The sequence below is a fragment of the Dermacentor albipictus genome, chromosome 10 (assembly GCF_038994185.2).
Source record: "Dermacentor albipictus isolate Rhodes 1998 colony chromosome 10, USDA_Dalb.pri_finalv2, whole genome shotgun sequence".
Lineage (NCBI taxonomy): Eukaryota > Metazoa > Arthropoda > Arachnida > Ixodida > Ixodidae > Dermacentor > Dermacentor albipictus.
In genome coordinates this window covers 95,124,964-95,140,602 of record NC_091830.1, presented here as the reverse complement: position 1 = coordinate 95,140,602, position 15,639 = coordinate 95,124,964, and the positions used below count along the sequence as shown (strand labels likewise).

The 15,639-nt window shown below is 43.9% G+C and overlaps 1 protein-coding gene across 1 annotated transcript in view; it reads right to left on the bottom strand.

Annotated features, from left to right (window-relative positions):
- Nucleotides 1-15,639, bottom strand: part of LOC135909572 (lipase member M-like) — a 40,496-nt gene extending 24,857 nt beyond the window's left edge. The window contains exons 1-3 of the mRNA XM_070526873.1: nt 15,534-15,639; nt 8,862-9,063; nt 3,753-3,867 (exon numbers count right to left, since the gene is read on the bottom strand). Coding sequence (XP_070382974.1) covers nt 3,753-3,867; nt 8,862-9,063; nt 15,534-15,629 — 413 coding nt within the window. The 5' untranslated portion in view covers nt 15,630-15,639. The remainder of the gene's footprint in view (nt 1-3,752; nt 3,868-8,861; nt 9,064-15,533) is intronic.

The window sequence follows — 15,639 nt, the reverse complement described above, 5'->3', positions numbered from 1 at the left end:
AACTCCTCTGGTGTTGCGGTATAGAGCAGAAAGAACGATTGTTTCATCACAAAGACCAGAACACAAAAGGACTTATGGAAGCATTATTTATTGATCCCGAAGAAATATTCATAAGCAAGATTTCTGTGACCCTTAGTGGGAAAGAGTTGCTACAGTACTTCTCGTTACTATCGCTTACAGGAGAAACCTTTCAGTTGTCATGTTTTTGTTAGTTTTTGACGCACATGTTTATTCTACAGGACGTATTTCGCTCCTTTTTTGTTGTGCCGGGCTGTGTATGCTGCGCATCCATGGCTTTTTGTTTGTGAAGTTGGCCAGTGTGTTTAAAATCTTCGTCTTCACCAATAAACTTCTACTTGAGTCAGCGCTCATGTGTGTTTCTACCTTAATTCATCCTTCTCGTCTTTGTTTGGGTGGTTGTGAAATATAAATGTACACTGAATTGGCGAAGTGTCCATAGAATTGATACATGAAGTTATTTGCGCTGTTTATTTCAGGAAGAACGCTATAGGGTCTTATCTTCTCTCTGTTTTTGACACTGAGTACATTTTTCTAGTTCAACTTCAAGGAGCCCCCTGAGGGAGCCAATAAGAGTGATGGTAACTTCCTTTGAGTGTAAGATTTATGAATTTCATCCATTCAAGGCATGACATGGCACATGCCTGATTCTAGGTTGCAAGCATTCGTAGTAAGATCTACTTTTTGGTTCTCATGACGCTTCTTTGTACTGCGCTGCATTCTCCAGGCACATGAACCTTTTTCTGCTCTCAGTGCATGCGTTCTTTTTCTATATGTTGGAGCGAAAATTGTAAACCTAAATATGCATATATATCATTTTCCTTGTAATCTTTTTCAACATGGGTGTGCTGTAGCTCCCTGTGTCTTTCAGTTACTGCTTTGTCCCAATTTTTATGCAACCTTTTTGTATTTTATGCAGCAAAATTCTGGCGCTATTTTAATAACATTTCATCTGCGAAATTGAGGTAATTGGTGTTTCGTATATGCATTTATTTGCGTTTTTCACTGTCAGCAATCGGGCTGTCAAGTCATTGGAATCTTTTCTCATACTGTATGACTATTTCTGGGGTGCTTTATACTGAAAGTGCAGGTGACCATTTATTTGGCTGTTTGGAATTGTGTTAGCCATGTGTTACTACCAATTTTCTGTGCTAAATAATTATTTTTTCTCTTATCGTTCACGGTATTAGCCTTTCCTTATCTCTTTATTGACTGAGGTACCACTTAGTGGCTGGGTATAGGGAAAAAGGCCCCAAAAGTGCTTTAATTAGCTTTGTGGAAGTCCAGAAAGATTACCTGAAAATGAGCTCACTAAATTGAGGAAATGCCACTAACGAACTCCTCTGTACCCCAAATTAACATAATCAAAAGGTGTACTGTTTGTTCTTAACTTGTGCCAGGGAGATAAGCTGCTTTCATTACACAAAAGCTTTACAAGTTTATTTCTGAAGAAAGCAATCCCGGCTTGTCAGAAACACGATTCAGGTGTTCATCATGCCCGACAACTTTCTAAATGATGTCTCGTCAAATAATAGCTAAGTTGAGTGATGTTATTTTATAAAATAATTGGGCAACATGAAAATATATATATCTCGAACGCAAAGCTCAGGCAAGTCTACTTTGGTACTTCAATAAATTTTAATCACGGTGAAAGACGTGTGCTAAAGGTTGTATATATTTACGTGAAGTCATTTGTTTCAAGTTGGTTATTTTGCCTTCTCAATGTCAGCCGTAGCTCTTCCTGTGATGTGTTAGTGTGCGCAACATTTTAATGTAACATATTCAGATGTCTTTTGTGTATTCACATGCCAGCAGCTCCAAGTGTTCATGTGTTCAAAGTTGGTTGTTACAAGGGTATGCTTAAGCCCTGCCTTTGGGTCGCTTTGCCTTCTAGTCATAAACTTAAGTCGAAAGTGAAGAGCACAATGATCGTTTTGATTGGATTCATATGTATAGGTTTTTTCAGATGTATTTACACTGCTAGAGTGCTGTAGTTACTAGCCTGTGTCTCCAGGTTCGATGTAGTGGTGCCTTATGTACTGTAATAATGTTTCACGTGCACGCATCTTTAGTGTAAATAAAGGTACTTCAAGTTGATCAGTCTCTCCTTTGATTTCGTTTGTGTTTGGGAAAGTTATGAGCAGGCACCGGGGCATGCAAGTGTGAACAGCGAAGCAATTTCAATATATGAATGAAAATACACTAGCCCAACGAAACGTCAATCATATTTCAATGGCGACTTCTGAAATCTCAATGGCATCTCAACTGTGCCACGATATGCTTTTCAATGCTGTGGCAATAATAACTCAACAACAGGTCAACAGAACTACCACAACGTTAGTTAAACGCAGAATCAATGGTAACTCAACAACCATTCAACAAAACGAACACAACGGGCCGTCTAAGCACAATGGACTTTCAATGGTAACTTAACAATTATCCAACATTGAGGTACCCAATGGTGTTTCAAGTCGATTTCAGTGGCCAATATTCAAAAGTGCTTAACACTCAGCCCAACAATTCTCCAACATACTCTCAATAATTCCTCAATAAAAAACTCAACATTGACCAACAATATTTCAATGCCTTCTCAATAATTTTTTGTACGAGTGTATTCCCCTTTCCACCAGCCGGTACGCACTAATTTGCTGCCAGGAACGCTTTATTATACACACACATGCGAGCTACTTGTAATTTAAAAGTAAAAGTATAATAGGAGCGCATCCTCAAGGAAAAGAAATACACGAAAGAGGGATGGCGATTGCAAAGTAAGCTCCAAAGGATGCCAACTTAGAGTGCAGCTGAAATGTGCGTACCGTATGAACGATGCGCCGCAAAGTATGCACAGGCGAGTGGCAATGCTTTAACAATTGGGAGCGCTAACGCACTTGAACAAAACAAAGCCGAGAAAACGCTACTCACTGCCATCAATAGGCCCTATTGCACCGTCAAATATTTGCTCTTTATATCAAAGACTACATGAAATAGGAATCTGTCTAACAAAACAGCGCATATTGGCCCGAGCTTCTCCGAAATCTAGAGTTCGCATTCACACGACGAGACTGATGCCTCGCTTACGCATGCGTATTTCTGGTCTGCGATATATTATGGCTCATATAGGTTTCTTTTTCTTTTCTGTCTTTTTACGGACTTGGTCTATACTTTCCCGTATAATGGTGGTTTCATTGAAAAGAAGCATTGTTGATTCTTACGATGACTGACCAGTCGTTCCGGAATGCACCGGAACCAGTGGTCCTGTGCCACGTGGTGCCATGCTCGCAGATATCTTATCTCGGCTGTTGCCAGATCAAGGACAAGTATTGCCAAGCACCCACCGCTTCTTCTACGATTCCGCCGGGTCCGCATGACGTGCACCGAAGGTTGACGTGACCCTTTCCGTCTCTCATAAAATGTGACCAACTACTGTCATTGTGATTCCCTCTGACTATTTTGGCGTCACTGAGCAGGCGCTGGAAAAATTCAGGCAACCCCCGTGTCCGTAGAAGCAGATACAACCACGCTAAGCCCAACGTCAATCTTAACAAAAACCGAGCCCGTTGGCCCTCCCTTATTCTCGCTCAGCGCAATACCGTTCACTATGCAAGTGAATATTGTCCTTCGCAGTCCTTTTATTATCAATGAGTAGATTGTTAGCGTACTCCCATTATAAGAAACGTACTTTTTTCCGTCGGGCGACAAGCGAGCGAGCGTAGAAGGAGCTCCGTTATACTTACCGGAAGTCCCAGTAGCGGCCGTCACTATCACTGTACTCTCGGTGGCCCCTCGAGTAAGGCGTACCGCGGCAGTTTCCCAGCCACACATCGTAGCCGGCGTCGGCAAGCAGGAATCCTGCACAAAACAATAGTGTGCGCATTCCGCGGCACCATTGCTAAGAGTGGTGCCCCAATACACCTCCTTTATGTGACCAGTTGCCTTCCACTAAAAAGATCACGTACTCGTGACGCCTGCGACAGAAAGGATGTTCCACATCCGCCGCCAAGGTTTGTGAGTGGTGGCGCTGGCTAACAATCCCACGGTTAGTTTTAGTTGTAAAACACAAATGCCCCAGAAAGTGGATGGGAAGGCGGCGCCGCGGTAGCTTAATTTGTTAGAGCATTGTGCGCGTAATGCGAAGTCGTGGGATCGTTCCCCACCTGCAGCAAGTTCTTTTTTCAACCACTTTCATTGCTATTAATTTATCATTTCTTTAATTCAAATTGTAAATACAGTTAATTTCCCCTATGTTCTACTTGGTACCTTTGTTTGCTGGCTTCTCATGATATATGATTATTACGCCCTCGAGGGGCTTAGTTCCAGGTTCTCATTCCAGAGACACCTCTTCCAAATGGTCAATGTTAGCTGCTAAGCAGGTGTACAGCTGACACTCGCGTAACTCGCAAGCAAGTCGCTGGTCACACACGAACGTGTGGACCCCTTCGCCGAAGGGGAAGCATGGCCTCCGAGATTGCGCTCGCCCGCATGTTTTGCTCCGGCCGCCCCTGGAAGGCGCTGTTAGCGCAGCTCCAGCACACGCGGAGGCAGCCATACCGGTCAGACTGCGCGAGAGTCCTGCGTGTGCATTGCCTCTCTTTCCACGTGTTATGGATGATTTTCATGGGATACATCCCTGGCGATTTTAAATGCGTAAGCATTTGTATGTCAGCTCACTGAGGAAAGCCGTCGCTAACGCTTGACGTTTTCACTGCATAAGGAAAATGTGTTAGGGAATATTGATTGGCGTTGCTGTGTTTCAGGCCTAGGACCCCACGCTCAGAAGCTGAGTGTCGTACCCACTGGGCTAAACAGCTAGGCTTGTAGAATGCGAACATATCTGAACTAAATGAATGTGTTCCGCATTGTCTGGGTAGTCACGCAACAAAGATAGGTAAGCAGTTATTGAGTTGATAAGGAGTGATGAGGGGTTATATGGGTCTGATCGCCTTTGATAATGGTTCGACGCGAATGGTTAAGGCACTAATGATTAATAAAGGCCTATAATGGTGTTCATATAGGAGCTATGGAAAGAAGAATGATAGGTGTAACGTTAAGGGATAAGAAAAGAGCAGATTGGGTGAGGGAACAAACGCGAGTTAATGACATCTTAGTTGAAATCAAGAAAAAGAAATGGGCATGGGCAGGACATGTAATGAGGAGGGAAGATAACCGATGGTCATTAAGGGTTACGGACTGGATTCCAGGGGAAGGGAAGCGTAGCAGGGGGCGGCAGAAAGTTAGGTGGGCGGATGAGATTAAGAAGTTTGCAGGGACGGCATGGGCACAATTAGTACATTACCGGGGTTGTTGGAGAAATATGGGAGAGGCCTTTGCCCTGCAGTGGGCGTGACCAGGCTGATGATGATGATGATGATGATGATGATGATGATGATGATGATGATGTTAGCAATTCTGATGAAGTCGACAACGACCGATAAGGGTCGGATCAAGTCCGATCACGTTGATAAAGACCGTTAAGGGATGATAGGAGTCGGATCATGTCTGCAGATAATGGTTGAACGCGTCGGATTGATTCCGATAATATTGATAACGACCGATGATGTGGGTAGGAGCGAGTCCTTGTGAGGTTGATATCGACCGATAAGGGTTTACAAGGGTCCGATCATGTCCGTTAAAGTTGACAAAAACAGATCAAGGTTGGTGAGGCTCGATAAGGGTTGGATTGAGTCCAAGAAAATTGATAATGACCTATAAGGGTTGATGAGCACTTATGGTCCGATCAAGAACCAAAACAGATTGCAAGGCCAATTAAGAACAAATTTATTGAACTGTCTACTGCTTCGTCAATCGCGTTAAGCAATATACGTCGCGTCGTATGCGTATGCAGATGAGTTAGTGTAACTATGCTTACGAGCACTTAGGCAACTCCTGTGGATTATCTGCATGACTCAACTCTCAATGGAAAATTTGGACACCATCTAGTTATCTAGTACCTTTATTTTTAAAGTACTTTTTTGTATTCTTATCCATTCATATTGTAGCATCTATGTTTATCATTTATTTTTCTAAACGAATCATGTGTGAGTTAACACATCATTTATTGTCTTTTAACTTCTAGCTTATAGTAGATGACAGAGTTGAATTGTTGTTGCCTTGTCTTATTTTGTTTCTCTTTTTTTTGGCACTCTTCATTGGGGTTATTGAGCAACTGACATGGCAATTTCCGTGTTGTGGATATACGGTATAGTGCGATTTAATAGTATCTTACGGTGCGAACTTCTGCCTGTTCTTGGTTTTCATTTCATTTGTACTTTTGTACTGACTGTATTGATTTTGCGCGCTATTACGTTGTGCGAATAAAGATTTTTTTACGCCGTTGCGTCCTTTTGGCATTCTTTCGTAACGTTTAGTTCACGCTGATGTAACCGTACATTTCCCCTTACCCAATGCCTTCCTTAACGCTTTTAAGGTATTCATAAATTAATATACAGAAGCCTTTAGCTTCTCTCCCTGCATCAGGCTCTGTTTTCGTCTGATGCTGAAATAAAATAAATAAATAAATAAAGTAAACATGCCGTATGTAGGCACACGGATGAGAGATACGCGGATTCTTGGGTTCGGTCTAGACATTTCAATCATAGTGTTCATAATTGTGATATTGCCTACCAGCGCGGCACGTACAATAAACTAATAAACAAGAAAATATTTGCGCAATTTCTCGCGCCATCCAGCGCTCAAGCTGCGCCACGCAGCAGGCAATGGCAAGCAAGCCAGAAAGCACAGTGCAACACACGCATTTTCTGTAATCCAGAATGAAACCTTTCCTAAAGCTAGCTGCATCTCACCTCAAACATTCATTGTCTGTCTGTTGACCTTCAGCCATCATTTTCTAATCCGTAAGGGATCACATAGTCCGGAAACGTCCTATTTTAGTGCATTAGTAGTATTCTTTGAGCTTCAGATGCAGTTTTCGGAGGCTATCTATCTATCTATCTATCTATCTATCTATCTATCTATCTATCTATCTATCTATCTATCTATCTATCTATCTATCTATCTATCTATCTATCTATCTATCTATCTATCTATCTATCTATCTATCTATCTATCTAACCGTCTTCCCACCGGCCTGGTTCCCTCCCCATGGTTCGTGGTCGGATGGTTCGCACATCGGGCTCCTGTGCGGTGGTGACAGCATTCGAAACCAACCATCGGACCAACATGGGTCACTCAGTGCATGGAAAGGTGTACATAGCGCTCCACTTGAACGAACCTCTTTCACACCACCAAGGGTCACTGTAGATGCGGGACCGGGTGAGCACCACTATTCAAAGAAGCTCCAGCGCAGGCTTCGCGGTAGTGGCGCTAGGTGCCGCCGAGTGTTCCTAGGGAAGAGTGATAGAGGAGTCCCGCTGTAGTACGCGCCTCATACAATAATCGGTTCAACGGTGGCAGTGCGTTGGGCGATGATATCGATTCAGTGCTAACGTATTACCATAGACACTCATTGTGAGATAGGCGTTGCATGATTATTTCTCGCCTCAACCAAGCCTCAGATGCAGTACCGGAGTGTGCCTCCTCGACGCACGAAAAGCCCTCAGGTGCGAGCGCCGCGGTGGAGCGAAAGCGTCAGCCACGCCCATCACTAAAATTGCGCTCTGTTCGTGCGATTGATACTGCCAGAGAAAAACCTACCGGCGTGCGCAAATCTCGGAGGCCATGGGTAAAGCCACATTTGACAAAGCCGTCCACATTTCTTTCGTGACAAATTCAATAACGCAAGAAAAAATGAACACGATTTGATTACTGACACTTTGAAGTTCCACGCAAGCCTATAATTCACTGTTGAACATTAGCAAATGTGTGAATGCCAATGTACATATTTTATATGGTTTCCTGGGTGAATAAATTGTAAGTGAGCAATAGTCGTGTAACTTCCTTGTGTTTTTCTCTTATTCCTCTTCATGAACATGTACCAGCTCTCCAAGCAACTTCTCACAAGAAATTCTGAAGCTATTTTCAGGAAGCCACGGTGCAGCCATCGTCTTTAGTGAGGCGCTCACAGCATGTTGTTATCTGGACCCCGATGAAATGTACGCGCCTCTTCGCACTTGCGACACAATGCTTAATTTCTGCACGCTTCTGGCCTTGACAGGCGTGACGTTGCATGTCTACATCATATTCGACTAAACGTGACCAACACAAGGTACTTCTTTTATAAAACAGAGGATACGGTCGCCACTCTGTCCTGAGTACTATTAATGAGAGGAGAGCTGCAATTGCAGCCTCTTCACACTTCAAAAGGGCGGTCCTAAACTGCGAACTGAGTGTGCTTCAGGGACCGGGGCTACTGTTACAACACGCACTTAGACCGTGGGCGTTCCGCACAACACAGGCTCTCTTTAATGTTTCAGCAATACATGGGTCTGGTCTCATCTAAATATTTTGCTAATGTATGTTGCGTGTTTTATATGTGTTCTGTGCCGGTGGTATGCCCTGCGAATATAGTTAAAGTACCATAGGTGTGCCTCAATGCAAACCTCTCCAGTTGTCACTGCAGGGCGCCTCTCACTCTCTCTCTCTTGCACAACAACTTAATCTGCGTATATAGTTCTTTAGATTGGACTTGCGACTGCAGCACCACCCGTTCGGTCCGGTATTCAATTTCGTACTTACGTTTCATGTCGGGAAAATGTTAGGCGTGCAGACACGGGCACAAGAATAGGGATATGCACAACACCAACGTCCGTTTTCCTCTTCTTGTGCTCGTGTGTCTGCTCACCTAACTTCATTCTAACACGAAACCCTACCAACTATTTCAACTACCCCTTCTTCTATCCTGCTAGCGGTCCAGCCCGCGGCCACAAATGAACGAGACGTTCTCTTACCGAGGCTCTGGTGCGGGTAATTGATGACCCACTCAGCAGCCGAAGACAGCAACCCGTGGACGAGGAGGACCGGTGGCCCCGTGACCGCGCCGGGCAGTTGTCTTGCACCTCTCGGAACACGCTGCAGGCTGAGCACGTAGCCATCCTCTGTGACAGTCACGTGCTCCTCGGCCGGATAACCCTTGCTGCGCACGAGCTCGGCCTGGGTGACAAAGTTATTGGCTGACCTACAGATATCTGTTTTCGGCAAATTAGGGCAATGGACGCAGTTTATTGAGTCACTCAATTACAGATTACCGCAACCGGACACGAGAATACGCTGCGGTGGACCTTACGCTATACCTGCCTCCCGTGTGCCTTGGGCTTTGGATCTGGGCGTAACACCCAGATCCAAAGTGGCCTGCTCCGGCTTCTACAGCAGAAGCTCACTACTGCTTGTAGCTCTTTCCGGGAAAGAATGCTACCGTATAAGCCGGAATATAAGTCGAGATACTTTCCTCAAAAGAAACAGGGCGAACTCACTCCTAGTCTTATGTAGCCATCTTTAGCACAATGTGTGTCGTCGTCTTGCAACCCACGGCTGTGTCTTCGGCTGTGTCTGTTTCTTCGGCTGTGGCTTTTTGTGTGCTCTTCCAGTAGACCTCGCGCGTGATTTGTTTTTAGTTTGGTGAGCCACAAGCAGTGACACACGGAGGCAGTTTCCAGTGGCGTCTGTGGTCGCTCAGCACAGCTTTGGCGTTTCTGAAGTAAGGATGTAATCTTGGCAGCTACAACAGTGAAAGCTGTCGTTGTGCGACTCGCGTTGCATGTTATTAGTGGTCATAGGTAGCGGTCGCTTTAGTGATCTAATGACGACAAACTGTAGGAGGCGGCCAACGACAAACTGCCGTCCTCTAAGGACGTTTGTCGACGATGTTTGGATGAATGATTAACAACAAATTCTGAACTGAACTTAACAGCGCAAACACCTAAGACGAGCCACAAAAAGAAAGACACGGCACACACTTCTTCTTGTGGCTCGTCTTATGTGTTTCCGCTGTTAGGTTCAGTTCAGAATTATGTACCAATAGGCCCAAATGAAGTGTTACTGATTAATAACAAAGTTTGCATGAATGAGATTGCAGATCACGATGATGAATGAGCGACACCACTGTGAAAATAAACATTTTTCGACAATGTTTTGAAATGTATGTTTTTCTCCTTTCACGATATAGTTAGCCTGCATTCCCACCCGACCTTATTCCGATTGATGCATTAATCGGTAAGCAATTTTCAGTGCTGCCAAGGCTAAGAACGGGTCAGACACAAAGTTGTAGATGCTGCCTCATGAATGATAAGTGTGCTAAGACACTACTCCAATTCCTACATGAGCAGGAGGTCCGTGATTTTACCTAAATACACAACTGTGCAAAAAATGAACGCACGGGCTGTTTAACAATTCATATTCACGCATCTATGGCGCAGAAACAGGTGAATCAAAAATATCAAAGATAAGGCATGCGTGCTTATTTCCAAATAAACCTTCATCTTCAGTATTAAAGGTCAAGGCACAAAAGTCAATGCACAGATGAGTAGGGATCACAAGAAAAGTGCCATAAGTACGAGCCTAAGTACATATCGGAAATCATTGTAGCAAAAAAAAAGTTCGTGCTGTACTAAACTTTTCGTCTTTTTCATTAGCAGCGAATTGTAGAAAGTTTTGACCTCCTAAAGGGCTGGTCAGTCCAACATATAACACAATGAAAGAAAAGTAAAAGGTAGAGGATTGCAAAACCCCCACATAGCTAATTTAAACATCACACTAAGGGAGCAAATCTTCAGATCTCAAAAAAATTGCGTAAAGCCCAACGCTGGGCTCAGTGTATATGTATGAAATCAGGGCCCTTCTAGAACAATACATTGTTTTAACAGACGGGACTGGCTAACTAAATGATGGCAATATGACAGGTCGGGTTAACGTATGTTCAATAAACTGCCGTCATTTCTTTGTGACAGATCTCTCCGTAGGCACTTCAAACGACAATATTGTGGAGTCTTGTTTACTTACAACGAGAGTGGCACCATTTTCTTATGCGTCCATTTTTCTGAACCAAGCCGTGCTTTGTAATAGGCAGTTCTATATATTATTTCACTTCAACAACATCCATTATCGAATAAATGCGATTCGCTATGAAAAAAATTTCTGCATTCAGTTCGCGAAATACGTACAGAATGCTGGCGCTTCAGGTCAGAATGCTTATGTCAGGTTGGGTACAGATTCAATCAAACTTCCCCGCAACAAAATGCTTTAAAACAAAATGGCCTGTATAAGGAAGGACTCCGTATGTACCGGCCGATTTTCTGTCTTTCGTGTATATTGCGACCGCCTCTATAGCGAAGACTACTAAGACTAAACTACCTGTACAACAATGCAATTTATGCCGGCCCGACGGCTGATTTGTTACTTTACAGTAAACGCGGGTAGCGATGACACCGCTGCTCCTCAACCCTGCTATCCACAGCTGTGGTGCGCGTAGGGTGATCGCTATTAGGCTCGCCGGTGACCACGCGGGAGTGTCCAGACACCGCGGTACCTCTATTACATACATACACGTTGACAGGCTCGAAAATAACCACTGATGACGTCGTCAAGGCCAGCCAGGACAGGAATGAAGCGAACGTGACGGAGACAAAGAACCGGCCGACGAACCACTTTTGACCAGGCAGGCAATAGTGGCATTCGACGCTCTGCAGCCGTGACTTGCACCGCTTCTGGGTTTCACCGCGGGTCATGGCGTCCGTGTCGGGTATCATAAAGTCGGCTGCAGTAGCAAATTCCGTCACACCAAGTACGCACAACGATACATGCCTCAATAATGCAAAAGCCTGAAGTGGCTCGTTGCGATTGTTCATACCTAAAACACTCGACGTCGAGTCGAGTGGTTAAAAAATATAATTGCTAGCAATTGCTCATACTCCCATAAGCAAACAAAGGTGCAATGACTCATATCCCAGTAAGCAGTGGCTGATGGGATCCTTAAGCAAGCAAGAAATGCAATGGCTGATAGCCCCGTAAGGCAGAGGCTACGAGCGCTCAGCAACGTGAACCAAACAGTGCATGCATTCATTGAAATCGCCCATAAAACACGAAGCACGCATACATTTCAATAAAGAACAAGATCAAAACAAGTATCAGAGCGCTGCATACCCCCCTTGGAACTACTCTACGGCCGAGGATGGTCGCCGAGCGAGAAACGAGGTGCGACTCGCATCCGACTCGCGGATGTAAGGTGTTCGACCGCACTTGCTAGCTGCTTTCCCCTCCTGAGAGTATGCAACGTGAAGTTGAAGAGTAACGTCGTTGGCGCGAGTCTGAACCAGCTATACGAGTGGACGAAGCCACAGGTAAGCGTCGAAAACGAGCCGAAGAAGCCGAAATGCGAAAGCAGCAAGGCGACGATGCGAGACGGCAACACAGAGATGAGGTCGAAGCTCGCAGACAACAGCTTGGCACGCCTTTACTTCACACTGCGGCTCGTTATGTCTTGCAGGAAGCCTGACCCCTCCGAGCTTATAAGTTAATGCATTACCAAGTGTGCAGCAGGCTTTCGCCATTTACGTGTTACAGGAGTGTAACATGCTGCCGAACTGTTTTTTTACTAAGTAGTTATTTTACCAAGAGTTATTTTATTAAGTATATCTTGAATTCGTGTTAAATAAGCGTTTTATTTTGCTGAATGTCCTTAGGCTGCTCTGTTGCAAGCGGTACGACGTTCGATTCCTACAACGAAGCGGTCTGTGTTACGATCTATTTTGGAGGTCCCAAACGCTTCCTTATAAGTACGTTGGGCTACGTTCGCATTTATGTGCGGTACACACTTCGTCAAGCATCAGCAAGGTCATTAAAATAACAATTGACGGACCTAGGGCGTTATGACATGTGATAGGACATGGAAAGCGTGTATATATAATTTGGTAAATAATGAATACCTTTATTTCAAGAAGAACCGCTTCCTAATTACTCGTCAAAGAAATCTATATACCCTCTGCGTAAGTGTTGCTATAGAATTAGGGCAGCTTGCATACTCGTTTCTTTAAAGCGCAATTTCTTTTGCTTTATGTAACCGATGTAACCGTACAGCATCATACAGAAATTACGAGGGACGTTCCGAAAGTAAGTCGACTCGTTTATTTTCACATGGAGACCTTACTGCCAAAAAGAAAATAAACCATGGTATCACGAGCTCTACACGTCACAATATTTTTTCACATAGTCGCCACCGACATTGAGATATTTGTCGTAGCGTGCAATCAGTTTCAAGAAACAACTCTGGTAAAACCACGTGCCCTGCAATGCAAGCAAATCAGGCAGAACCTGCTTTACCTCAGCATTGTTTTGGAAGTGACGTCCCCAGAGTGCGGCTTTTTTTTGTCAGTCATAATCATTTTATTTTATGGATCCAATACAACCAAACATGGTTAGACCCATAGTCAACTCGGCTAGTGAAAGGTCCAAATACAAGATATTCACTAAAAATTGGCAGACATTCGAACTGCATGTACAAAAAGACGTGAGATACTACAATAGCGCTATTGCAAATATGTAAAGTGCATACATATTCTGAAAAACAACAAAAAATAGGTTTATAAATATACAAAACCAAACACGAATGGATTTAGTCGCACAACTCCGAACAGGCAAGAAAAATGTTTTTCAATAAGGCCGAAAAATATGTTTGAGTTTGATGTCATCGGGAATCTCATTCCATATCTGAACACCATTGTACTCGAATAGCCTTTTACCGTAAATGTTATCACAAGGCGGCAGGTTAAATCTATTATTAGCGGCGGCTCTTGTTTATCTCAGCGGCGATCTAAACAGTGTAAGAGGAGGAAATGGATCATTTGTTCTTATTACTGTGTTTATTATTTGAGCTATATTTAGTTTGTATGGAACTGATACCGGTAATATTCGCAGTTCTTGAAGGAGTGGTCGACTAGTGGTTATCTTTGTGAAGGTTATGGTACGAACAGCATGTTTCTGCAAGCGTAAAATTGACTCTAAATACGTTTTATAGGTACCGCCCCATGTCTCTAGGCAGTAACATAAGTGACTATGGACAAACGCGAAGTACAATATGCAAAAATCTGTGCACGAAAACATTCCCTCGCCCTTAATAATTTATGACAGCCATAATCTAATTTAGAGAAAACATTTTTAATTTGTTGCTTCCAATGCATGTCCGATTGAAAGACTACACCGAAGTACCTGGTGCGGGAGAAATTAAGCAAATACGTACCGTTTAAGGTCAAAAATGAATTATCAAAGCTAATATTCCTTTTCCTTGAGTGAATTAAAGTATACTTTGTTTTCTCGGTGTTGAGTGTGAGCCGATTTTTATGAACCACTGCGAAATTATACTAAGTTCCTCATTAATTTTGCCCTCGAGTTCCTCTAATGTATCTCCAGTAAAAAATAGCGCAGTGTCATCAGCGTATATAACACCTTCAGAATAGTTCAGAAACAATGAAAAGTCACTGATGCATATAGAAAAATGGAGGGGCCCGAGAACAGAGCCCAGTGCCACCCCAAGTGTGAAGCAGCGAACAGCTAGGTGCCCATTCATGCCGGATAGCAGCACGCGGTTCCATTGGCGACTACGTTGTCAAGACACGTGTGTCTGCCATTATGATTTGTACTCGAATTACCTCGTGCACGCCTGTCTACAGCTACTCTCTCTTCTTCGGCGCTCTGCGCATGCGTCATTCCTCCTCCGCTGACGCCCCTTCCATCGTTGAACCGGCAACGGCCGTGGATACTTATGGTGATTGTTTCTTTTACCTGGTGTACCATCTTCTCCATAAAAAAAAAAAATCACGAAACTTAGTTTCGGAACGTTCCTCGTACAACAGGCAACTCGGACGCTTTGGTCGTTTAGCTACCGTGGCATTGATCATTTGTCTATTTTTCTAGACTGTGGCATCATTTGCTTGCATTCTTGTGGCATCATTTCTTACACCATTTGTGTTCAACTTGTCAATAAGCCACACATTTCTAAATGCGTAAGGTCATATATTTCTACGCGCATCCACAATCATAGAGCAATACTTTGTTTTTGAAAATGATTAGTTAGCACGCTGATAACGCCGTTGAAGCTATAAGGACGAAGTTTAGGTAAATCCGTGTTTGCCACGCTGGCTGAACAACCATACCTGCAGCTCCCGTAGACACTAGTACCAGAGTTGCCTGCAATAATTATTGTAGGAAAACGCAGTGCTTACAAGACGCGCCTGTGGATAACACTGCCATCCATTCTGTACCTCCATAATGAAGCATCCAGTAAACTAAATTCGCCCTGCAATTCCCAAGCAGTTCCCCGCATCATGGAAAACCAAAAAAAAATTTTCGGCCATCAAACGTACCTTTGCGCAAAAAGAAAAACAAATTGTGAAATCCTTCCAGTTAAAATTTATTTATTGCAGCAAGCGATTTATCAAACATTGGTTTCTTAGATAATACACAGCTTCGGGCGAACTTCATTCCAATATATAAAGAAACGCAACTATGGGCTTCCTTTTAAGCTTCTCGCACTTGAACCAGGCCTTTGAGGCCTCACACTCAGCGTAGGATACATGAGGCGTCCGGCATTTTACAGTTAGCAGAAAAGTGTTTCTAAACTTTTCTCCACTCACCGGACTGCGAAACGCGTCGGGTTGCCACTGGCTCAAGCTGCACGATCGCTGGGCACGGCTGGCAAACCACAGTGCGCAATAGAGGAGCCATAGCATAGGTGCCGGC